The sequence below is a fragment of the Saprolegnia parasitica genome (genome assembly GCF_000151545.1).
Source record: "Saprolegnia parasitica CBS 223.65 unplaced genomic scaffold supercont2.13, whole genome shotgun sequence".
In the NCBI taxonomy this organism is placed as follows: Eukaryota; Oomycota; class Saprolegniomycetes; order Saprolegniales; family Saprolegniaceae; genus Saprolegnia; species Saprolegnia parasitica.
Genome location: NW_012156407.1, coordinates 235680 through 257294, shown reverse-complemented (window position 1 = coordinate 257294; position 21615 = coordinate 235680). Strand labels below are relative to the sequence as shown.

Here is a 21615-nt window from a genome sequence, read left to right as displayed (position 1 = left end):
GGAGGTGCTGCTTACTACCCCGCTAACCAACCACAGCCAATTGAATCGGCCAAGGGCTTCCGGGGGAGAAGCGTCAGAGGTGCACGATGCCGGTCTCGGTCGGCCTCGGCACTCCACCTCCAGCGAAGCTCGGAACAATCCGCGCATCAACTTGAAGTTGCTGGAAGGCCCGGAAGAACAAAACAGAGCCGACCCAAGGCCATTCCCAATGTAGAAGCTGTCGACAGGCACCGTCACGAGGCTGCGATCCAAAGGATGGTGCTCGTACCCGCTCGTTCCTCTTTTCCAGGACGCAAAGCCGTCGTAGAGGGTGACCGATCCCTCTCAGCTCGCTCACCCCGTCCACGACCGCAGTGGGACCGTGTGATAGCTGCAAGTGGCACTCAAAATCGAAGCTCGGCCTACTGTACGGCAGCCTCCATCACGGGTTCGTTGGCTCATTTCCCAACTTGCCACAACGAAGCCAAGCCATGTCCTTTGAGACGCACAAGGTGTCCTCCCTACCTGGCTACGCCGATGACGCGCCGATCAACTTTGACCAGTACGCGGGCAACGTCGCGTTGCCGTCGAACGGCCAGAAGATGTTCTACTGGCTCGTCGAGTCGGAAGAAAGTCCGTCGACGGCGCCGCTCGTGCTCTGGCTCAACGGCGGGCCTGGCTGCTCGTCGCTCGGCGGCTTCTTCACGGAGCTCGGCCCGTTCGTCGTCAACAGCGACTTGAGCGTGAAGCGCAACCCGTATGCGTGGAACCGCAAGGCCAACATGGTCTTCCTCGAGTCGCCGTCCGGCGTCGGCTTTAGCCAGCCTCTCCTCGACGGCGCCAACTACAACGACGATTTTACCACCGCGCGCATCTACGAGTTCCTCGAGCAGTTCCTCGCCCTGTACCCGACGTACCGCGGCCGGGACTTCTACATCACGGGCGAGAGCTACGCGGGCATGTACGTGCCTTGGCTCGCGCACGCGCTCGTGACCAAGCCGATTCCGTCGCTCGCCTTCTCTGGCTTCGCGATTGGGAATGCGTACACGGACACGGCGATCGACAACCCGTCGGTCATCGACTACTACTACCACCACGCGCTCATGTCGATCGAGGACTACAAGGCGATTCAAGCGGGCTGCCCGAACGCGACCGTCACCAACGCGTGCCTGAACGAAGACGCCAAGAAGTGCCCGTCGGCGTGCGGCAAGCCTCTCAACGCCGCCCTCGACGCCATCCAGACCGACAAGATGGACGCCTACTACATTTACGGCGACGTGTGTTTCCTCAGCGAGGGCCAGACCCTCGCCCTGCACAACATTCGGCCCATGAACCGCGGTGTCTACGGTCCTTGCCGCGACGTCTTTACGCAAGACTACCTGCGCCAGCCCAAGGTCCAGTCGGCGCTGCACGTCGAGACCAACAACGCCAACTGGACCGATTGCAACGACGCTGTGAGCAACCTGTACCGCAGCAGCGCCTCTTCGCTGCCCAAGTACCCGGCGATCCTCAGCGCAGGCTTGAAGGCCCTGATTTACAGCGGCGACGCCGACACGGTCGTCAACTTTCTCGGCACCCAGCGCTGGCTCACGACCGATGGCCTCAACTTGTCTGTTGAGAGCAAGTGGAAGGCGTGGTTCGGCCCGGACAAGCAGCTCGCGGGCTACACGGAAGGCTACACCAACCTCACGTTTACGACGATCAAGGGCGCGGGCCACATGGTGCCCTCGGTGCGTCCGCTTCACGCGCTCTACATGTTCGAGTGCTTCCTCTTTGGCAACGACGTCTGCAAGACGTTCACGTACCCCAAAGACGACCTCGAGTACATTACGGGCGCCGAGACGGACGTCGACTTTGGCAGTAGCACGTTCTGGCCATGGCTTCTCATTTTCGCGGCGGCGTTTGCGGCGCTCGTTGCGGGCATTCTGTACGCCAAGAAGCAGACAACCGAGAAGAAGAAGTACACGGAGCTCACGGCCGTCGTCCATACCGGCTACACCAACTAGTCGTCCACATTGTTTTGTCGGTAATTTTGAACATGACGACCGATGTATGCCTTGGAGCTACCGGTATGCCTCGGGGTGCAAGTGATCTTTCCGAGGCGTATCAAAATCCTTGTGACAAAAAGAGAGTTTCTACTCTGTCAACACAAACCGATCGGCCTGGTAAACTCCCAGTTCCCTCGGAAGACATCACGGAGTTTATGCGCCGCTGGTTCTATAGGGCGAAGCGTCAGATCACGCTGCAACCACCTGTGCAGTAGGTACGCGATGACTGGCCTTGGCCGCTCATGACCGTGCTTCAACCGCGCAGTCTGAGTACTCAGCCGCGATGCGACTAAATTTTGAACTGATTCGAACGGCTTCGGTGGAGCACCAAACAAATGGTCTTCGCACCGTCGGTCGACTGCGACGCCGCACCGAGCACCGAGTCGGTGGTTCCGTTGTGGGGCACGGACTCACGCACCCTTTTTTGGCACATCTTCTGATTGGCAACTTGAAGCTGGCGTGCGCCAATGAAAACGAAAAGATCTTCCCCATCACGCGCGCGCTGCTCACTTTGCCTTTGTCTGCGAACCATGCACATTGTGAGTGCGCTCGTTGCGGCGGCCGCCTTTGTCGCCGTCGACGCCGTCGTCCCCGAGCACAAGATCGCGTCTCTGCCCGGCTACGCTGACGACATCAGCTTTGACCAGTACGCGGGCCACCTCTCGCTGCCGTCGAACGGCCAGAAGATGTTCTACTGGCTCGTCGAGTCGGAAGAAAGTCCGTCGACGGCGCCGCTCGTGCTCTGGCTCAACGGCGGGCCTGGCTGCTCGTCGCTCGGCGGCTTCTTCACGGAGCTCGGCCCGTTCGTCGTCAACAGCGACTTGAGCGTGCAGCGCAACCCGTATGCGTGGAACCGCAAGGCCAACATGGTCTTCCTCGAGTCGCCGGCCGGCGTCGGCTTTAGCACACCGCTGCTCAACGCAAGCAACTACACGGATGACTTTACGACGGCGCGCACGTACGAGTTCCTCGAGCAGTTCTTCGCGGCGTACCCATCATACCACGGCCGGGACTTTTACATCACGGGCGAGAGCTACGCTGGTGTGTACATTCCGTTTTTGGTCCACGAGCTCGTCAAGGCGCCGCTGCCGTATATCACGCTCCAGGGCTTTGCGCTTGGGAATCCCTTCACGGACGAAGTCATCGACTCGAATGCGCAAATGGACTACGACTACACACACGGCCTCATCTCGATCGAGAGCTACTCGACCTTGCAGAACGCGTGCAAGCACACGGTGCTCGCGCAGTGCTTGTACTACGACAAGTGCGACGACGCCTGCGGCCGCGCTATCGACGTGGCCAACGCCGAAGCCAACACGTCATTTCTCGATCCCTATTACCTCAACGGCGACAAGTGCCTTCTCCGCAACGACCAGCTCTCAGCACTGCAGTATCGCTACGTCCGCCCGATGCACCGGGGCGTCATTGGCCCTTGCCAAGCCTCGTTCGCGGCGGCGTACTTGAGCCAGGCGTCCGTACAGACCGCGATCCACGCTTCGAGCGCCAACGTCAGCGCGTGGACGCAGTGCAACAATCGCGTGAGCTCTGCGTACACGCGCACGTTCTCTGCCTTGCCCAAGTACCCGACGATCCTTCGCGCGGGCTTGAAGGCCCTTATTTACAGCGGCGATGCAGACTCCGTCGTCAACTTTATCGGCACCCAGCGCTGGCTCACGAACGGCGGCCTCAACTTGTCGGTCGAAGCCAAGTGGAAGGCATGGTTTGGCCCGGACAAGCAGCTCGCGGGCTACACGGAAGGCTACACCAACATGACGTTCACGACGATCAAGGGCGCGGGCCACATGGTGCCGGCCGTGCGGCCACTCCACGGTCTCTACTTGTTCGAGTGCTTCCTCTACGGTGACGACGTCTGCAAGACGTTCACGTACCCCACGGACGAGCTCGAGTACTTGACGGGCGCGGTGTCCGATTTCTTTGACCAAGCAAGTGGCTCCTTGTGGCTTCTCCTCGGTGCCGCCGGCATCGTGGCACTCGCTGTTGGCGCGGTGGCGTGGCACCGGCGCACTCTGCGCAAAAAGTCGGCATATGTCGAGCTTAAGGCGACCGGCCAGCCGACGCAGTATGGTAGCGATGCCGCGCCGTAGTGCAGCGGTAGGACCATGATGTAAGAGGCAAAATAAGTGAACACAGGTCCTCTGCAAGAAACGACTTGAGCTCGGCTAGACAGTGCAAAACTCTGCTGGGAAGCAGTCAGCAACATGATCTTGTCGCGATCCCACGCGCTGTCGCTGCATGGACCCACGATCTGTCCAATCAAAATCAACACGACCACAACTTTTGCACGTGGCGCAGAAGGGATACAGACTTCGAGTTGTCCCGATCCACGACCACTTTCAAACACCTGCGCGTCGCCTCGCCCGCTAAAGAGGCGACACCCGAGCAGCGCCGCACACGAAGCGTGCCGAATGGCCACTCTACGATGTACCCACAAGTTGACTCGCGCAGGTGATGGGTGTGCATGGTGACTTTGCACTTGCGCGCCAGCTGGTGTCTGGCGTCACTTTCATTTTTGCCATGACCGACCACAAGATCACGTCGCTGCCGGGGCTGAACGCGTCCGTCCCCTTTGACCAGTACGCGGGCCAGCTCACACTGCCATCGAACGGCCAGCGCATGTTCTATTGGCTCGTCGAGGCCGAGGAGAGCCCGTCGACGGCACCGCTCGTGCTCTGGCTCAACGGCGGTCCCGGCTGCTCGTCCCTCATCGGCTTCTTCACGGAGCTCGGTCCGTTCGTTGTGAATAGCGACCTCTCGCTGAAGCGCAACCCGTATGCGTGGAACCGCAAGGTCAACATGGTCTTCCTCGAGTCGCCGGCAGGCGTCGGCTTTAGCCAACCCATTCTCAACACGACTGACTACAACGACGACGTGACAACGGCGCGCACGTACGAGTTCCTGCAGCAACTCTTTGCCAAGTACTCCAAGTTCACCAACCGGGACTTTTACATTACGGGCGAGAGCTACGCCGGCATGTACCTTCCGTGGCTTGCCAGCAAGCTCGTCTCGACGCCGCTGGCCTCCGTGGCCTTCAAGGGCTTTGCGCTCGGCAACGGCTACACGGACGAAACCATCGACGGCAACTCGTACATTGACTACCTCTACACGCACGCGCTTCTTTCACTCTCCGACTACTCGGCCATCAACACGGCGTGCCCGGGTTCTGGCATCGCCGAGTGCCAAGTGACCGATGACTGCCCCGCCAAGTGCAAGACCACGATGAGCTCTGTCCTTGACCGTGTCAACATGACGGCCATGAACGAGTATTACATCTACGGCGACGTATGCCTCTTCAGCAACATGGACCAGGTCGCTGCGTTGCGCCCGCGCAATGACATTCGCCCGATGCACCGCGGCGTCTACGGTCCCTGCGCCGACCTGTACACCGACGCCTACTTGCACCAGGCTACCGTGCACGCCGCGCTGCACCTCCCGGCGTCTGATACTGTTGTGCCGTGGGCAAGCTGCAACGACGCTGTCAGTGACGCCTACACACGGTCGTCCTCGGCGCTCGCCAAGTACCCCATGATCCTCCAGGCCGGCCTGAAGGTGCTTGTGTACAGCGGCGACGCGGACTCAAACGTCAACTTTATGGGCACGCAGCGCTGGCTCGCCAACGATGGCCTAAACTTGTCCGTCGAGAGCAAGTGGAAGGCGTGGTTCGGCCCGGACAAGCAGCTCGCGGGCTACACGGAGGGCTACACCAACCTTACGTTTACGACGATCAAGGGCGCGGGCCACATGGTGCCGGCGACGCGGCCTCTCCACGCGCTCTACATGTTCGAGTGTTTTATCTTTGGCGACGACGTCTGCAAGTCGTTCACGTACCCTGTGGACGACCTCGAATACTTGACGGGCGCTGTGACGTCGACGGACGGTCTCTCGCTCTGGCAAGCGCACACGTCGCGCGATGTCGGTGTCTTCTTGGCTGTGGTTGCGATCGCCGTGCTCGTCTTTGGCACTGTGCTTCGCGGTGTGCGCAGTCGCAAGGCCCAGTACACGCGCATTTATACGTAGAGCTTTGACGTGCGATTAACACGATATAATTCAACAAAGCAACTGCATCGTGATTTTGTTAGCTTCACCATTGTTACGGCATGAACATGGTACCAGCTTGGAATTATCAGACTTCATGTCGGAGGACATGGAATCTGGGCGCGCCATGAGGCAGGTATTGCGCCAGGACCGGAGGCATCCAAGGCTTGCGAGTCTGCCAGAAGAAACGCGACAACTACTCTGTGGGATATACTGCGGGACACACAGAATAGTGTGAACGCGCATAGTGACCCTCAGCGTCATCTTTGAACTCGCCGTAGGAGAAGTAACAAGATGAGGATGCACGCCGTCGCTCTGCCAAGGAACTTATCATCCCACGCATACAGCATTCTGCTCGCTCCATGCACAAGGTCTCTTGCAGTCGTTCGCATACCCAGATCGGGAAGCGAAAGCCGAGTGTCTGGTACTAAGTCACAACTATCGTACTAATTTATCGACCACTGACGAGCTTCGTAGTTTGCGGCTGTGTTTGCTCATGCCATTCTCCGATGTAGCTGTCGGAGTTCCCACTGATCTTGTTGATACGGCTGTGTGTGCCGTGGTAGCCTGGTCCGTAGCACCAAGGAAATCATTTCTCTGGTAGCATGGGCATCCGTCGGACGACAACAAAATGTTCACTGCATCCCAACCATAAACTAAACGTCAATCAAAAAGCCAAAGCCCATCACTCTACGCACAATGCAGGTCACGACGCGCCAAAACCGGTACCGGACGTAATTTCTCACTTTGCCTTTGTCTGCGAGCCATGCACATTGTGAGTGCACTCGTTGCGGCGGCCGCCTTTGTCGCCGTCGACGCCGTCGTCCCCGAGCACAAGATCGCGTCTCTGCCCGGCTACGCTGACGACATCAGCTTTGACCAGTACGCGGGCCACCTCTCGCTGCCGTCGAACGGCCAGAAGATGTTCTACTGGCTCGTCGAGTCGGAAGAAAGTCCATCGACGGCGCCGCTCGTGCTCTGGCTCAACGGCGGCCCTGGCTGCTCGTCGCTCGGCGGCTTCTTCACGGAGCTCGGCCCGTTCGTCGTCAACAGCGACTTGAGCGTGCAGCGCAACCCGTATGCGTGGAACCGCAAGGCCAACATGGTCTTCCTCGAGTCGCCGGCAGGCGTCGGCTTTAGCACACCACTGCTCAACGCAACCGACTACAATGACGACTTTACTGCCAACCGCACGTACGAGTTCCTCGAGCAGTTCTTCGCGGCGTACCCCTCGTACCACGGCCGGGACTTTTATATCACGGGCGAGAGCTACGCGGGCATTTACATTCCGTACTTGGCCGCCAAGCTCGTGATGTCGCCCTTGCCGTCGATGACCTTCAAGGGCGTCGCAATCGGCAACGCGTACACGGACGTCGCCGTTGAAGCGCCCGCATTTTTCGAGTACATGTACAGCCACGCGCTCATCTCGTACGAGACGCACGCCTCGATCCAAAAACACTGTGGCAAAGAGGGCATCATCGGATGCATCACTGGCAACAAGACGACGTGCACAAATGCGTGCGCGCAGCCGCTTGTCGAAGGCTACCTCGAGTCCGACTCGTTTGCGATGGACCCGTACTATATCTACGGCGACGTGTGCCAGCTCTCGAGCAGCCAAGCGTCGTTGCTGCCGTCGCCGTCGCTGCGTCCGATGCACCGCGGCGTCATCGGGCCGTGTCAAGCACAGTACACGGCATCGTACTTGCGCCAAGCCGCGGTGCAAGTCGCGATCCACGCGTCTGATGACGTTGTCGAGTGGACGGACTGCAGCGGCGACGTGTCAATGGCCTACCACAGTAGTCCGTCCTCGCTGCCAAAGTACCCCACGATCCTCCAGTCGGGTCTCAAGGTCCTCATCTACAGCGGCGACGCTGACACGGTCGTCAACTTTATGGGCACGCAGCGCTGGCTCGCCAACGATGGCCTCAACTTGTCCGTCGAGAGCAAGTGGAAGGCGTGGTTCGGCCCGGACAAGCAGCTCGCGGGCTACACGGAGGGCTACACCAACCTTACGTTTACGACGATCAAGGGCGCGGGCCACATGGTGCCGGCGATGCGGCCTCTCCACGGCCTCTACATGTTCGAGTGCTTCCTCTTTGGCAACGACGTCTGCAAGGCATTCTCGTACCCTGTGGACGACTTTGAACTGCTGACAGGCGCCGCCGTCACCAAGCAAGACGACGTTACGACGACGAGCAGCGCGTCCACGAGTGCCACGTCATCCCCCGCCATCTTGTGGATTGGCGGAATTGTTGGTGGCCTTCTCGTTGTGGGCGGAATTACCTTGTACGCCTACAAGCGCACAGCCCGTCGCGCCGAGTACACGCACCTCACTGCTTGAAGCAGATTGCCACCCATTTCCTCCCCTTTGGACGCGCTTGTAAAACGTTAGTGTCTCGCTTGCTTTTGTCTAAAACTCTGAAAAATGTCACTCAGTTCAAATGGCACCAGAAATATGACCGCACATGCCGGCGAGCCTTTCCTTTTAAGTTTCAAATTTTGGCGGGATTCGAAGCTGGGGCCAGTGATGGTGCAACTGTCGTGGACGTTGCCCATCTCGACGTCTGCATGGAAGAGCATTGCTGAATCGAGACCCTATCACGATCACCCCAAGGGCGGAATAGCGTCCACACGCGCCCAAGCAGCGTCGTGACTGCTTGCCACCCACGCCACGTCAATCTAAGGTCCAAGATGTGGGTACATCTGCGAAAGATTCCATGACAGCCACGTCTCGACAAGCACGTCGAGAGCTGCGTCACGTCACCCGTGGACGGGCAGTCGTCGGTCCAATGGCAACTCCAGTGTTACTCACGCCAACTGGGTGCCAGCCCTGTCTTCACTTTTGCTTTTCATCGCCATGGGTCTTGTCTTGGCCTTGGCGGCGATGCTCGCCGTGGCAGTCGCCGCCACCAAGCCCACGCACAAGATCGCGTCGCTGCCCGGCTACGTTGACGACATCAGCTTTGACCAGTACGCGGGCCACATCTCGCTGCCGTCGAACGACCAGAAGATGTTCTACTGGCTCGTCGAGGCCGCCGAAGCCAACGCGTCGACGGCGCCGCTCGTGCTTTGGCTCAACGGCGGCCCCGGCTGCTCGTCGCTCAACGGCTTCTTCACGGAGCTCGGCCCGTTCGTCGTGAATAGCGACCTCACGCTGACCCGCAACCCGTATGCGTGGAACCGCAAGGTCAATGTCCTCTTCTTGGAGTCGCCGTCCGGCGTCGGCTTCAGCACACCCGTGCTCGAGGACGACGACGACTACAACGATACGGCGACGACAAACCGCGCCCACGAGTTCTTGCGCGAGTTTTACTCTGCGTACCCTGCGTACATGCACCGGGATCTGTTCATCTTTGGCGAAAGCTATGCCGGGATATACATCCCTCTCCTCGTGCAAAAGCTGCTGTCCGCGCCGCTAGCCGGGGTCACCTTGCGTGGCTTTGGCGTCGGCAACCCGTTTACGGACGCCCGCATCGACGGCGGCGCCACCTTTGACTACCTCTACAGCCACGGCATGATCGCGCTCGAGACGTACAAGGCGATCCAGACCCATTGCCCGCCGTCGCTCCTTGCCACGTGCCTTGCGGGCACTGGGTGCACGGACCGCTGCGCGTTGGCACTCGTCGACGGCTTTCTCGGCGCCGACGAAGCTGCAATGGACCCGTACGATATCTACGGCGACGTGTGCCTCCTCACGCAGGCGCGCCTTCTCGCGCCCAAGCAAGTCCGGCCGCTGCACCGCGGCGTCGTCGGTCCGTGTACGGCCAAGTTCATGACCGCGTACCTCAACCAGGCGTCGGTGCAGGCCGCGATCCACGCCACGTCGACGCATGCTCTCGAGTGGGCCAACTGCAACGTGGACGTCAACGCCGCGTACGACCGGACGCTGTCGGCGCTCCCGGCGTACAAGCAGATCCTCTCGGCCGGCTTGAAGGCGCTCGTGTACAGCGGCGACACGGACGCCGTCGTCAACTTTATGGGCACGCAGCGCTGGCTCGCAGCCCTCGAGCTGCCGATCGAAGCCGAGTGGCACGCGTGGTTTGGCCCGGACCAGCAGCTCGCCGGCTACACCGAGCGGTATACCAACTTGACCTTCTCGACGGTGAAAGGCGCGGGGCACATGGTCCCCGCGACGCGACCGCTCCACGCGCTCGCGACGCGACCGCTCCACGCGCTCTACCTCTTTGAGTGCTTCCTCTTCGGCGACGACGCTTGCAGAACGTTCTCGTATCCGCGGGACGACCTCGAAGAGCTCTCGGGTCTGCAGGTTGTGCTCGACCAACCGTCGACGTCGACGTCGTGGCGATGGCTCGTGCTCGCCGTCGTCAGCGCTGTGGCACTGCTCGGCACGGCAGCGTGCGTGCGCCGTCGGCGCCAGGCGTACGTCCCCCTGCGCACCACCCGCTACTCGGCGCGGCAGCCGTAGACAGATAAACACAAGCAACAAGACGGTTTTTGACAGATTGTGCATTCCGCGCACCCAGTTACGTGAGCAGCGTCGCATGCATGACCGGGAACCGCGCCGGGTCCGCGTCCGCGTCGCCCTGGACGTGGCGCCGCAGCGACGCCTGCAATTCCTTGGCGTAAATGGCGTCGATGCCTCGCTCGCGAAGCTCCGTGTGCACGCGCAGCTGGTTCTTCTCCCACGTCGCCGACGGCGTGACCTTGGCCGAGCGCACAGCGTCGAGAAGCAGCTCCTGCATGAGCGTCGCGGCTTGGAGATGATCGCTCGGCAGCTTCGTGTCCTTTGTGCGGTACGAGCGACTGAGGTTCGTGCGGGGCTTGGCCGTTCGGGCTGCTTGCTGCCTACGACGGCGATGAGCTTGACAGATCAAAGTCGCTTGCGTACCGCGCCTCGTCGCGCTGGATCGTCTCGACCCACGACGCCACCTCGTCCGCCGGCACGTGGTCCGCGACGACGTCTTCCATCGCGCGCATCACGCGGCGGTTCGGCTGCATGCCCGCGTTGCCGCCAAACATTTGCGACATCATTGGCATCATCTGCGCCATCATCTTGCTCAGGTCTGGCATTGGGGCGGCGCCACGCGGCGCGATCGGAGCCATCTGCGTGCGCGCCGGAGCTGCCGGGCGCACGGTCGCCACAGCACGGGGCGCGGGCGTCGGCGCCGTCATCTCGTTGATCATGTCTTCGAACATCTCGTCGTCCGAGGACAAGGACATGTCGTCGAGCATCTCATCGCGGTCCAAGTCCATTGCGTCAATCACCGCAAGCTTGTTTTCGGCATCTGCCGCGTGAAAACCGGACGACCTAAAATTAGGATGTTGCCTTACTGTCTAGGAGCCTATTTTCAGGCCACCACTGCCAGTCAAAGACAGTGTTTGATACAGGAATCTACGACGACTCGACGGCGGGTCGAAGGAGCGAAAAGTGGCAGAAGAGCGTCGCAAACTCGTACGGCCCCGTGCGCATACCGTTGGCAGCGTAGAGCGGCACGTTGCGGTACCTATTCGAGTCTCTATCTATCGATATGCAGTAATAGTCATGGCGCACCCTTCTCGGATCGACGAGAGCGGAAGCGCCGCAAAGCCAATCATGTCGTCGAAGTCGAGGTCCTTCTCCATGACCGTCAGCACCACGAGGTGCAGCGCGGCTTCGAGCCCGACCTGCGCGAGCTACTTTACGGAAAGACGCCGCCAGCTCCGTAATACCTCAAAGGTCATGGTGGCGTTCCAGACCGGGTTCAACCCGTTGTTGTCGATCGCGGACGTCGTCTTGCGTAACGAGCTCGTCTCGCTCACCACGTCGACCACCACGTACGGGTCAATGATCTCGCCTACACAGAGTACGAGATTTCGCTCGTTGACCGTGATCGAACGACCTGTCTTCGCGCCCGCCGGTTTGGGCAAATGCTGGCCGCTGAGGACGCGGACAGTGATGGCGAGGACGTCTCGGTTGAACGACCCCACGCGCTGCCGCATCGAGTCGGGCTTGAGGACGTACCCAGCCTTGCCGTTCTGCGAAAAGAGGCCGTGGTTCATGAACATGGGCAGCTACAGTTTGACATGAGCCTCGAACGCGCTCCGTCGAGTCGACATCGGCGGTCTGGTAGTTGAGCGCAACGAGCTGCATGCCTGCACTCCACCCGAGCATCGGGTTGTAGTTGGACGAGTCGATGCGGACGCCCGAGGGGTACATGCGCGAGACGTGACGTGCGTTCAGCTGCGTAAACTGGAGCTTGGTGTCGTTCGTGGCCGATAGGTTTTTCACTTTGCCTACTCGCACACGTTAGCGATTTGATGGCCTCGGGATGATGATACCTTCGCTGAAGGACGACATTTGGTGGGCGCGCCAGCCGCTGCACTCGCCAAACGAGTGGAAGTGCGTGCCCTTGAAGAAGAGGAGCGCGTCGAGCTCCGCGGCGACGCTCGACTTTTTCGGCGGCGGTTGTTTGGATTTGTCGGCGGCATCGTCCGAGTCCGAGTCGGACACGGCGTCTGCGTCCGCCTTGGCCACTCTTCCTTTGCCCTTGAGCAGGATCTTGCGGCGTAGCGCGTAGGGCGACGGTAAAACGTCTTCGGCCGGCGCCTGCTCCTTGCTGTAAAGTCACTGATCCGCAGAAGAAGACAGCGTACGATCGAGTAGAGAGCGTCGCCGAAGACGCCGACCATGATGGCTGCCATCTTGATTTGCTGAGGCTCTCCACAGTGATTCTCGAGCGACAAGATGACGGGAAATGGCGACGTCTCAAAGGCGTGGGCGTGGATGGCCTACTACAGTCGTCAACAGAATGCACCGAGTCCCGTGTACCTCGATGACATCGAGAAACTTGATTTTGGTCGTGAGCGTGTGGCCGTGGTATACGATGGGCTCGCCGTCGTCGCCATCCCAGCTGTCTAGAACAAGCGCTCTTAGTCGTGACGGCCATTTGCGGCGTCGCACCAATCTCTACGCAACGGCAGCTCTGCAGAAGGGCAGAGATGTACATGTGCACAGACGACGAGCTCTGGAGCTGGTCCCCTGCAACACCATGCGTCTCAAGAAGCGACGAGCTTGCGACAGTCGTACCCTCGAGGTACGTGTTGTGCGACGATGCGATCCAGTAGTGCGCAAGAGGCTGTGTCATGTCTTGGTGCAGCTCCATCATCTCGGGCTTGGACCATGCGTTGCCCGGACTGGAGAGGTACCGGCGCAGCCTGCTCTTGTGTCGCACGTAGTCGCATGAAACCACACGTACCCTTCGTAGGTGTTCAGAGCTGCGTACTTGGCTACAAGCAGTGGAATCGTCGCGGTGCCGTGGCCTTGGTCCGTCAAAAACGTCTTCCAGACCTCCTCGGTCCACCCCTCGAGTGCCTACGCGCGTCTGGATGCCGTGACGAGTGCGCAGAAGGCGTACGTAGAGGTCGCGAAGGCTGTCAATCTCGCTCCGGTGCCGCACGGTGGTCATGAACGAGCAGTACTCGTCAAAGTCGAGTTCGCCGTCGGCGTCGGCGTCGGCCGTCGCAAACGACGCGAGCATCGTCTGCTTGGCTACAAGCAGCGTTAAGAAGTGGCCCTTCGACGCTACTTGTCGTCGTACCGGCGCTGGCGTGATTGAGACGGTGCGTGACCTTGAGCACTTCGGCGCGGCTGAGCATACCGTCGCGGTTGACGTCGGCGTGGATCCATTGCTGGTACAAAAAGGCCCGCTCCGGGTCCTGCGCCCGCGCGAGTCGCTGGCGCTCGACGAGCGACCGCAGTCCCTACAGCACCATCATGACCCTTGGACGTTTTATTGAGTCGTCGTACGTGGAACCAGCGGCTAAACTGGCCAGCGTCTGTGCACAGAATGTCGATGCACTTGCCCGACGCGAGCACGATCGAGAAGCAGAGGTCACGCGGCAGCGCCTGCTTGGCGTCCATCTTGTGGAGACGAGCGGTCGTGACGCCGGGCTGGATGCGCTGGATCGTGGGCATGTCGACTAGTCAAAGCGCGATGCATCCGTGCTACATGCACGAGAGAGCGTACTCGTGCACGAACTCCGGAAGAGGGCGTCCGTGAGCTTGGCCAGGGACCCCTTGGACTCCCACTTGAGGCTAAAGAGGTCCTCCGAGATGTAGTATTTGCGCGACGCCACCTTGCCGCCGCGGTCCACCTTGCGCAGCACCTCGCCTACGTCGTCCACTGTTGACAGAACATCGTGGTGGGTGGTCGGGAGCGACCTGCGAGCAGCGGCTCGTCCGACGGTAGCCCAGTGCAGCTCTGGAGTTTGCGCGAGTTGGCTTTGAAGAGCTGTCCCTTCCGCCCGCTGCTCGTCATGGCCACGGGCGGCGGCAGGGCGGCGGCCGTGTCTTCGTCTTTCTCCATACCAAGCTCCGGTCACAATTCGACGACTTGGGCCTTTCCGAAACGTCCATTCCAGTGTTTTATCCAGTGTGTATGCATCCAGTGTTTCAAATCGTATGCTGGCAGTCGTTGTTCGTGGCGTAGCTCCGGTCGGGAAACATCTCAAGTTGTCGACGCAGCATGAACAGTAAGTAGTGATACGTGACCGGTTGGTCACTGACGCCGGTCGAGGTCTGCAACGCAACGTGCAGCTTTGCGCAGTGTTACGTGGCGATTACCCAGCGTTCTAGCTTTCATCGGGCGAATCTCTCCCCCGGTTTACATGCACGCGAACGAATCGTGGTGGGCGCATCTGACACCACCAAACGGATGGTCACCATAGGTGTAGCGCAGGCTTCGATTCTGACCACGTGGCTAGCTGCGCTACGTCAGGACGAGTCGGCTTCATTGGTCGTCTGGAAGTTTGCTTGACCGTTTTGTCACCAAACTGCTACAAGCGTGTTGCGCTACTATCTCGGGTCTGGTGATTACTCGCGACTTGCGTAGAGGTGTCGTCATCGCACTCACGCCAATGCATTGCCGGCCCGGTCGTCGTCTGAATGTCTGGCATGTATCTCGTGCTGCGAGTGTATCTATACTGGAGGCCCATACAACGCATGGGACGCTTTCTGGTGCAGGCAGAGAGACTCATCCATCTGGTGCCACTCCGAGTGTCTGTTGGGCGTGGTGAGTCTCGCGGCCGCGTGCGTGGGTTCGACGTGGTTGGGGGGCGCGCCCAAAATACGGCCAATGGCCCGTACTTGGGTGACACAAAATCGGGGGGAGGGGCCCTTGAAACGAAAAGGAACCAATCAAACTAGGCCGCCGAGCGCCGAGCAGTAGACCACTACGGCATCTGCGTCGGCGATGGCAAGTGTCAGCTTCTTCGTCGACTGTTCGCACACGACGCTCTTCGTGCCGACTTATGCACGGTACGACCGCCCACCCTGCGCACGCAGCTCACGCTATCTCTCTGCAGCGGCAACGAGAACGGCGGCGTCAAGGTACTCGGGTCGACTACAACGTAGACTCATCGCGACCCTGTCTACGTAGAGAATACAGTACGCGACGCGACGTGGCCGTCGTCACTAGACTCTTGTCGCTTCTAGGGATTTCCCGCACGAGTGCCACGTCACAAAGGCGCTGAGCGTCAAAGTTGAGCTGGCATCGCCCATGCGATCGTCGCACTTGGCTGTGTTCGCGCAGTTTGAGCTGGCCGACGACCCCTCGGCACTCAGTCTCGGGCGACATTTGCGCGTCGACGAGCTGGACGCCCAAGTTCGCAGTCGCCAGGACCCATTGCGCGTGTGGATCAAGGGGCGGGCCGACGATGCGACCGACAAACCGTCCAGCGTACGAAACCTTCGCCTGCTGGTTTGCTTTAACAAAAGTGCAGGTGCAAGTGTTTCACTTGAACGAGGGCAACCAAGCCGGCTGGCACTACCCGTGGAAGAGCGGACGTGGCCAAGCCGTACGCGAAACCAAGCACTGTCTTCGGGTCACCCGCATCTCACGAGGAAGACGATGCGAACCTTTCGTGTAGGCGTACGTGATGACTCGCGAGGACGTCAATCTCTGCCGCGTACTGCAAGTAGCCTCGACACCGGCGTTCACGATCGAGTCGTCGCGGCGCAAGGCCGAGCCGCTCGGCCCCGACGTGCTCGTAACGTTCTCCAAGCTCTTCGCCCCCGAGTCCAGCATTCGCGTCAAGGCCATGCAGCTCCAGACGCTCTACGACTTTCTCTCGACGATGGCGCTCCCGCAACTCGTCTTCGTGCAGCCGCAAATCCAAAAGCAGCTCCACGAGCTCATCTACAAGCCTCCTCGCGCCGCGTCGAAACGCAAGCGCGCGATCACGGGCGACGCCAGCGTTTTTGCCGCGCTCTGGAGCGCGTATGCGCCGGCTGCGACGGCGCCGACCGCCAAGGCGCGGGTAGAAGTGGGCGTCAACCTCCTCTACGACATTGTTCGCCACCTCCCGTTCATGCACAAGCTCATCTTCCAGCGTGACGGCCCGTGGCGGCTCGGAGCGACGCCCGAGCTCTACAACTGCTGGGTCGAAAACACGGCGAGAGCCATGGACGCCCTCCTGGCCAAGCCGGGCTTGACGCTCGCCGGTTTCTGCGCCAAGCTCGACACGCCGCTCTCGGAGCCTGTGCCACTGGACCAGTTCCTTCGCCTCCTACCTACGCTCCACGTACGCGGATGTTATTCCAATGGCTATCCATATCGTTGTGCTAGCCGACCGACTATGTCGACCCACCGAGCCTGCCCCACCAAGGTGCATTCACGGCGTCCTGGACCCTCGATCCGGCGCGTCTCGAGCTCCGTCACGTGGCCGCGCTGCCAACGCTCTCGCTGATGACAGTGCTGCGATCCATTTCCATGCTGTCGGGCTTTTCGCTCAGCCTCGTGCAGCCAACGCTTCATGTGCTCCTCGTTATGCCTGGTGGAGCATACTAATATGGCGCTGTAGATGCGATCGTACGCCGAGTGGCTTCCAACGGCGTGGACCACCTACGTGCTGGACGGCCGGCTGCATCCGTGCGATGCTGTTCTGCCCAATGGTGAGCCCGTGGGCATGATTGCCCTCGACCACTACATCGGCTGGCACAAGGACACAAAGCTACGCGTCGACCTCTTTGGCCCGAACCTGCGTCTCTCTGTGCGCTGCGCTCTCACCAAGGAGACCGAGATGGACATGGACGTGATGGCGTGGGCGACACCGAGTGGCGACGACGGCGCCGCCGACTTGCCCGACGACGTCCTCGACGCGCGCTGCGCCCGGCTCCTCCACGCGACTGGCGGCTTTGCGGCCGAAGGCTAGGTACTGGCTGAGCGAATTTGAGGATGCAGCGCCCAATGAAATGCGGTCACTGTAACGAATAAGCGTGACAAGTTGCCATGTTAGTGGGTGCTGTATCACGATCAGTACTGCGGCGGCGGCGGTCGGGCAGTGACCATGAGCTCGCCCGATGGCAGCGTGCTTGCGAGCACCTCGGCGACGTCGTCGAGGTCTTCCACGTGGGCGCAGAAGGCCGTGACGTAGTCGACCGCCACGTCGAGGCGAGAGACCTTGAAGTGCATATCCATCGCAATGTGGAGCTCGACCGGCACGTGCAGGCGCGAGCCGAGGAGTCGCGACGGCAGCGACGGGTGCGAGTAGACGTGCGGGTAGAGCGCCTGCAGCGTATAGTCCGAGATCTCAAGGGCCACGAGAATGTGCGCGCGCATGAAACGGTGGTCGATGGGCACAAGGTCCCGCAGGCTCATGTGAAAGGCACCAAAGCACGTGCAGCATCGTCGCCACTGCTCCATGACCTTTTCGATGCCACTCTCGGTATCGCCCATAAAGACGACGTCGGGTCGCAGAAGCGTTCGGAGCTCGACGTCCAGTTGTTCGTGTCGCGACGGATCCCAGCCGCTTGCAAAGAGCTCAAAGTAGTGGCGCAGGAGACTCTCCATGGCCATCGACGACGCGGGCGCCGCAGGCAACGCGCTTGTCATGTCGTACAAGTGGTGCTGCAGCTGGTTCGTGTCAATCGTCAAAGCGGCGACATCGTCTTCGAGGGACTCGGTCCGGCGCTTCTGTTCGGCCCGCAGCTTGCGCTTGTTCATCTTCCGTCGGTGCCGGACATAGAGCAGGTGCTCGTCCTCGGTCGGTGGCGGCGGGCGCGGCGGACGCCTGCGGGCATCGGGCGGCGGCGCGCTCATCAAGGAGTCCAAAATGGCCCACTCGTTGTTTCATTGCCACCGTGTCTAATCGGTAGCGGGCTCGCTTATTATTGGCGCGTATTTTATTCCTCGAGGCACAGGAAATATAGTACCGTCCCTGGTTCGATCGACCACGCGGCGGCTTGTCTTGGGTGCAAGGCGTTCGTTCTGTTCGTGTCTTTCCCTCGGTTTAAGAACCCACAGAGTTTGTGTGAGGGTGTGAAACGTCGTGCTGGCATTTAATGCAGCTTGGCTGGCGACGCGGCTGACGTGTGTGGCCAGGAGCCGCTGTCACAGCCGACGAATTATATTGGACTTGAATTGTCCATTCAAGTGAATGCGCCGCAGCCATCGTGGGCTTTGTAGCGTTCAGCTGCCAGTAGCATTGCGACCATCGTGTCTTTACCAGATCCGCTGCGACCGAGGCGCGGGCGCTGCGCAGCCCAAAACAGCCGTTGGCGCGAAGTTCGAAGCTGTCGACGCGCGGCTACCTGGTACTGGAACGAAGTTTATCAACCTCGATTTACGTGCGCACACAAGGCATTGCGTGCATGGCGTCGCCGCGACAAGCCGCGCCGCGACCACGATCCAACGCCGCGCTGGGCGAGGGCGAAACGAGCGGTCCACAGCGGTACCCACCTTGTATCACACACCAATGATACACCGGCTGGGATTGTCCAACCTTTGGACACCTCGAACCAAATCTCTCGTCACGCTTGGGCTGACAGGCTCACAGAACCAGTTTGGCGATTGCTCAGTTGGTAGGAGGTGTCTCTAATCGGACGAGGGCTATAAATCGACTTGGATTTGTTTCCACACACGAGTCTTGGTGGTCTAGCAGTAGAACCGTCTTCATCGAGCATGGCCACACCGATCGATGAGCGTGGGAGGATCCATTCTCAGCTTCGAGGGTACATGCACGGTACCGGAGCTGGATTTGAAAGGAGCAAGTGTCAAGAGACACGAGCGCAACCCGGGTTGCTTTACTGGTTGCTCAACAGGCTGACAACGAGCCATAGAGTATCGCCAGGCCACCTTGCTGAGTCCACGACTTACATTGTATACGTAATACACTGTACAGACTGTAGGTGGTTTATAGCTGGATGGCGTTGCTGTCCTCGTGCAGCTACCTGGACTACGCTGGGTCATAGCTCCTGCATATCCGCGCGGATCATCTGCACAGATCGATGAGTTGGAGCTCGACATTACATGATGAGCTTGAAGTGCGCGCACTTCGTGGCTTCCATGGGCTCATATTTCAACCAATCCAATAGTACTATTTTGCCTGCGTGCAGCCGATTGGCAGAAATGCTTGGCGGCCTCGCAAAAAAAGAACGGAGACGAAGGCGACAATAATAATATTCAAAACACATCAAAATAATGGGCACTCCGCCTGTCGCTTTTATACCATCCTGAGGGAGATATATACAAAATACAAGTGAATCAGATGGGACGTTTGTATTCTGCATAAAAATGCGGTATTGTATTACAAAATAATACTATACTAGAATTCACGCATTGAACAGAGGTATTTCCAACTTGCCTGCGGCGCCGCCATGAGCTCGTCGCCGCCCTCGACGACCGCGGTCCAGACCAAGGCGCCGGCCAAGGTCGTCGACTGCGATGTCTGCCTCGGCTTCACCATCTACACAAGGTACATGCCATCATCACCCCGCTCCACGCCTCATGCGAAGCGACTGCTAGTGCCATGCGCGACGCCAAGGAAGACCCAAAGTGCATTGGCGTCCTACGCACCAAGTCTGCCCGCATTGAAGGAGAGTTCACCGAGGTAGCTAATGGCCAATGCAGCAGATTGGGCTCATGCTGGCGAAGGTGGGCGGGAAGGACGACGGCCGCCAGAAGCGCCTGGTTGTCGACCAGCATGTGAAGGCCTTCGTCGCTGGTCTCGCCGAGGTAGCAGCAGGTGACTGTGGCACCAGAACCGCTCATCTCGTGCATAATAGCAACCCCATCCGCCGTACAACAAGTCGTTCCGCGACCTCATCTATGTTCCAGCCACGGGCTCGTTCCGGTGCGAGCGCATTTGTCAATCATCCACCTCATGCGGGGCATGTAGGTTCACCTTTGTTGGTGTCACGCTCTACTCGAAGAAGACGCTGAGTGGAAACAACATGGTGCTGCCCATTTGCCTCGGGTACAGCCGGCTAAAAGTCACACGGGACGATGCTCCTGTGCCCGACGCTGCGCCTGCCGTGTCGCGCACCCACGCCGCCTTGTCGACCCCAATTGTACCAGGGTATACATGGCCGTACATTCTAGATACCAGATCTGATGTTTGTGACTAGACCCAGCATCTTCAACAAGCTTCAAGCTGCCTGCTCGTTCACGGCGATGGCGATGTGGAAATATGGCCACCGCACGGCCGATGGTTTTGGCGAGCGCTACGTCCAGGTACCTCGTACCTCAAAGCCACTTCGGCTAAGGTGGCTGCGTAGTCGATGGAGCGGCTCGTGGGCAACATGCACAAGCAAATCGACTACATGGCCAAGATGACTCTCCGCATTGTGACCTTTGGGGGCAGCCGCAAGTCAAGTGAGTGAGCCGGTCGATTGAAAACCGAGAACAACTAACTACTACTATATATAATCGTCTAGCACAATCTGACTACAGAGAGAGCATCGACCTCAAAAGGTACCGGTGATAGCTACCGTATAGTAAAACGAGAGATGTACACTTCGTGCAACGGCAGTGGCGTGGTACCAGCCCCTGGCTACCCCTAATAGCATACCGTAAGGTGATCGATCCGTGGTCGAAGCAGCGAATAAGGGTGATTCGTCGTCACACATGAGCCTTCCCAGACCTAAAGGCGGATTATCCGCCGCCGGTCTAAAGACACAAAAAGGGTTGGTTTACTGTACAACGATGTACAGTAAATCAACCCTTCGAGGATAATCCTATACCTTTATCTTCCAGGAATGTGGTTAAACCGAATTCCACCAATTATGGTGGCACTACACTTTACACAAGTGCACGCTGTCGCACAATTCGTTTTGACAATCACGTCTCGTTGACCAAGGCCCTCTCTAGTAGTAGTAGTAGTAGTTGTTGTTGTTGAAGTGGGTCGTCTATTACAATAGATAAAACTATGCTAAATAAAATTGTCGAACTTTCTTCGTTGTGTGTACTCGGTTGAGGGACTTGATTTGGGCAGGCGGAGGCAGGAGCGCGATCCGCGGGACGAGGTGACGTCGCGGCCACTCGTGTTGGGCGAGGAGCTGGAGAAGACGACGAAGAGCAGGCTGCTCGGGCTCTTGTACGAGGCTGTGGTGCACGTGCAGTTGAGCGACACGTGCCGCCTTGACGGCAATCGTCCATGGACTTGGCAGCGGTAGGTCGGCGCGGAAGACGCGGTCGTTCTGGACTCGCCAGACGTTGAACCAGACGCAGGTGCGGAGCACGGGCCAGAGGTAGCGGAACGCGGCTTGGTGCATGTTGGAGGCTGTCTTGGACGTCGAGTAGAGGTAGTCCGGAGAGCG

At 59.5% G+C, this 21615-nt stretch overlaps 10 protein-coding genes across 10 annotated transcripts; 7 read left to right on the top strand and 3 right to left on the bottom strand.

Moving 5' to 3' along the window:
* Window positions 1-470: 470 nt before the first annotated feature.
* SPRG_04379 (hypothetical protein) lies at window positions 471-2060 on the top strand (the record flags this gene model as incomplete). Its single annotated transcript, XM_012343308.1, has 1 exon — window positions 471-2060. One exon carries the CDS (start codon window positions 471-473, stop codon window positions 1983-1985), a length of 1515 nt encoding a protein of 504 aa, XP_012198698.1. The 3' UTR covers window positions 1986-2060.
* A 497-nt stretch (window positions 2061-2557) lies between these two features.
* On the top strand, window positions 2558-4132 carry SPRG_04378 (hypothetical protein; the record flags this gene model as incomplete). Its single annotated transcript, XM_012343307.1, has 1 exon — window positions 2558-4132. The coding sequence occupies one exon, from the start codon at window positions 2558-2560 to the stop codon at window positions 4130-4132; it is 1575 nt and encodes a 524-aa protein (XP_012198697.1).
* A 413-nt stretch (window positions 4133-4545) lies between these two features.
* SPRG_04377 (hypothetical protein) lies at window positions 4546-6062 on the top strand (the record flags this gene model as incomplete). Its single annotated transcript, XM_012343306.1, has 1 exon — window positions 4546-6062. Exon 1 carries the CDS (start codon window positions 4563-4565, stop codon window positions 6060-6062), a length of 1500 nt encoding a protein of 499 aa, XP_012198696.1. The 5' UTR covers window positions 4546-4562.
* Window positions 6063-6846: 784 nt separating this feature from the next.
* On the top strand, window positions 6847-8526 carry SPRG_04376 (hypothetical protein; the record flags this gene model as incomplete). The annotated part of the gene is made up of 1 exon (XM_012343305.1): window positions 6847-8526. The coding sequence occupies one exon, from the start codon at window positions 6847-6849 to the stop codon at window positions 8419-8421; it is 1575 nt and encodes a 524-aa protein (XP_012198695.1). The 3' UTR covers window positions 8422-8526.
* A 411-nt stretch (window positions 8527-8937) lies between these two features.
* Window positions 8938-10506, top strand: SPRG_04375 (hypothetical protein; the record flags this gene model as incomplete). Its single annotated transcript, XM_012343304.1, has 1 exon — window positions 8938-10506. The coding sequence occupies one exon, from the start codon at window positions 8938-8940 to the stop codon at window positions 10504-10506; it is 1569 nt and encodes a 522-aa protein (XP_012198694.1).
* Window positions 10507-10517: 11 nt separating this feature from the next.
* Window positions 10518-11330, bottom strand: SPRG_04374 (hypothetical protein). Its single transcript, XM_012343303.1, has 2 exons — window positions 10930-11330; window positions 10518-10886 (listed from the first exon to the last, which is right to left on the bottom strand). The coding sequence occupies exons 1-2, from the start codon at window positions 11292-11294 to the stop codon at window positions 10565-10567; spliced, it is 687 nt and encodes a 228-aa protein (XP_012198693.1). The 5' UTR covers window positions 11295-11330; the 3' UTR covers window positions 10518-10564.
* Window positions 11331-11433: 103 nt separating this feature from the next.
* Window positions 11434-14416, bottom strand: SPRG_04373 (hypothetical protein; the record flags this gene model as incomplete). The annotated part of the gene is made up of 16 exons (XM_012343302.1): window positions 14242-14416; window positions 14048-14191; window positions 13828-14000; window positions 13619-13781; window positions 13436-13569; window positions 13277-13392; window positions 13108-13235; window positions 12982-13059; window positions 12850-12935; window positions 12675-12809; window positions 12360-12633; window positions 12136-12314; window positions 11921-12092; window positions 11741-11875; window positions 11593-11692; window positions 11434-11545 (listed from the first exon to the last, which is right to left on the bottom strand). The coding sequence occupies exons 1-16, from the start codon at window positions 14384-14386 to the stop codon at window positions 11434-11436; spliced, it is 2274 nt and encodes a 757-aa protein (XP_012198692.1). The 5' UTR covers window positions 14387-14416.
* Window positions 14417-15714: 1298 nt separating this feature from the next.
* Window positions 15715-17308, top strand: SPRG_04372 (hypothetical protein). The gene is made up of 5 exons (XM_012343301.1): window positions 15715-15757; window positions 15801-15902; window positions 15948-16601; window positions 16646-16834; window positions 16881-17308. Exons 3-5 carry the CDS (start codon window positions 15957-15959, stop codon window positions 17229-17231), a joined length of 1185 nt encoding a protein of 394 aa, XP_012198691.1. The 5' UTR covers window positions 15715-15757; window positions 15801-15902; window positions 15948-15956; the 3' UTR covers window positions 17232-17308.
* Window positions 17296-18118, bottom strand: SPRG_04371 (hypothetical protein; the record flags this gene model as incomplete). The annotated part of the gene is made up of 1 exon (XM_012343300.1): window positions 17296-18118. The coding sequence occupies one exon, from the start codon at window positions 18116-18118 to the stop codon at window positions 17333-17335; it is 786 nt and encodes a 261-aa protein (XP_012198690.1). The 3' UTR covers window positions 17296-17332.
* Window positions 18119-19591: 1473 nt separating this feature from the next.
* Window positions 19592-20734, top strand: SPRG_04370 (hypothetical protein; the record flags this gene model as incomplete). Its single annotated transcript, XM_012343299.1, has 8 exons — window positions 19592-19596; window positions 19647-19772; window positions 19823-19907; window positions 19952-20032; window positions 20083-20150; window positions 20196-20375; window positions 20425-20530; window positions 20575-20734. The coding sequence occupies 8 exons, from the start codon at window positions 19592-19594 to the stop codon at window positions 20677-20679; spliced, it is 756 nt and encodes a 251-aa protein (XP_012198689.1). The 3' UTR covers window positions 20680-20734.
* Window positions 20735-21615: the final 881 nt, after the last annotated feature.

Bases quoted from the DNA above. Each gene is read 5' to 3' on its own strand.
- SPRG_04374 (XM_012343303.1), bottom strand. From the start codon at position 11,294: ATGGACTTGGACCGCGATGAGATGCTCGACGACATGTCCTTGTCCTCG. The intron at 10,887-10,929 runs GTACGCAAGCGA...TCGCCGTCGTAG, and splicing joins ATCCAGCGCGACGAGGCGCG to GCAGCAAGCAGCCCGAACGG.
- SPRG_04372 (XM_012343301.1), top strand. From the start codon at position 15,957: ATGACTCGCGAGGACGTCAATCTCTGCCGCGTACTGCAAGTAGCCTCG. The intron at 16,602-16,645 runs GTACGCGGATGT...TCGTTGTGCTAG, and splicing joins GCCTCCTACCTACGCTCCAC to CCGACCGACTATGTCGACCC. The intron at 16,835-16,880 runs GTGCTCCTCGTT...ATGGCGCTGTAG, and splicing joins TCGTGCAGCCAACGCTTCAT to ATGCGATCGTACGCCGAGTG.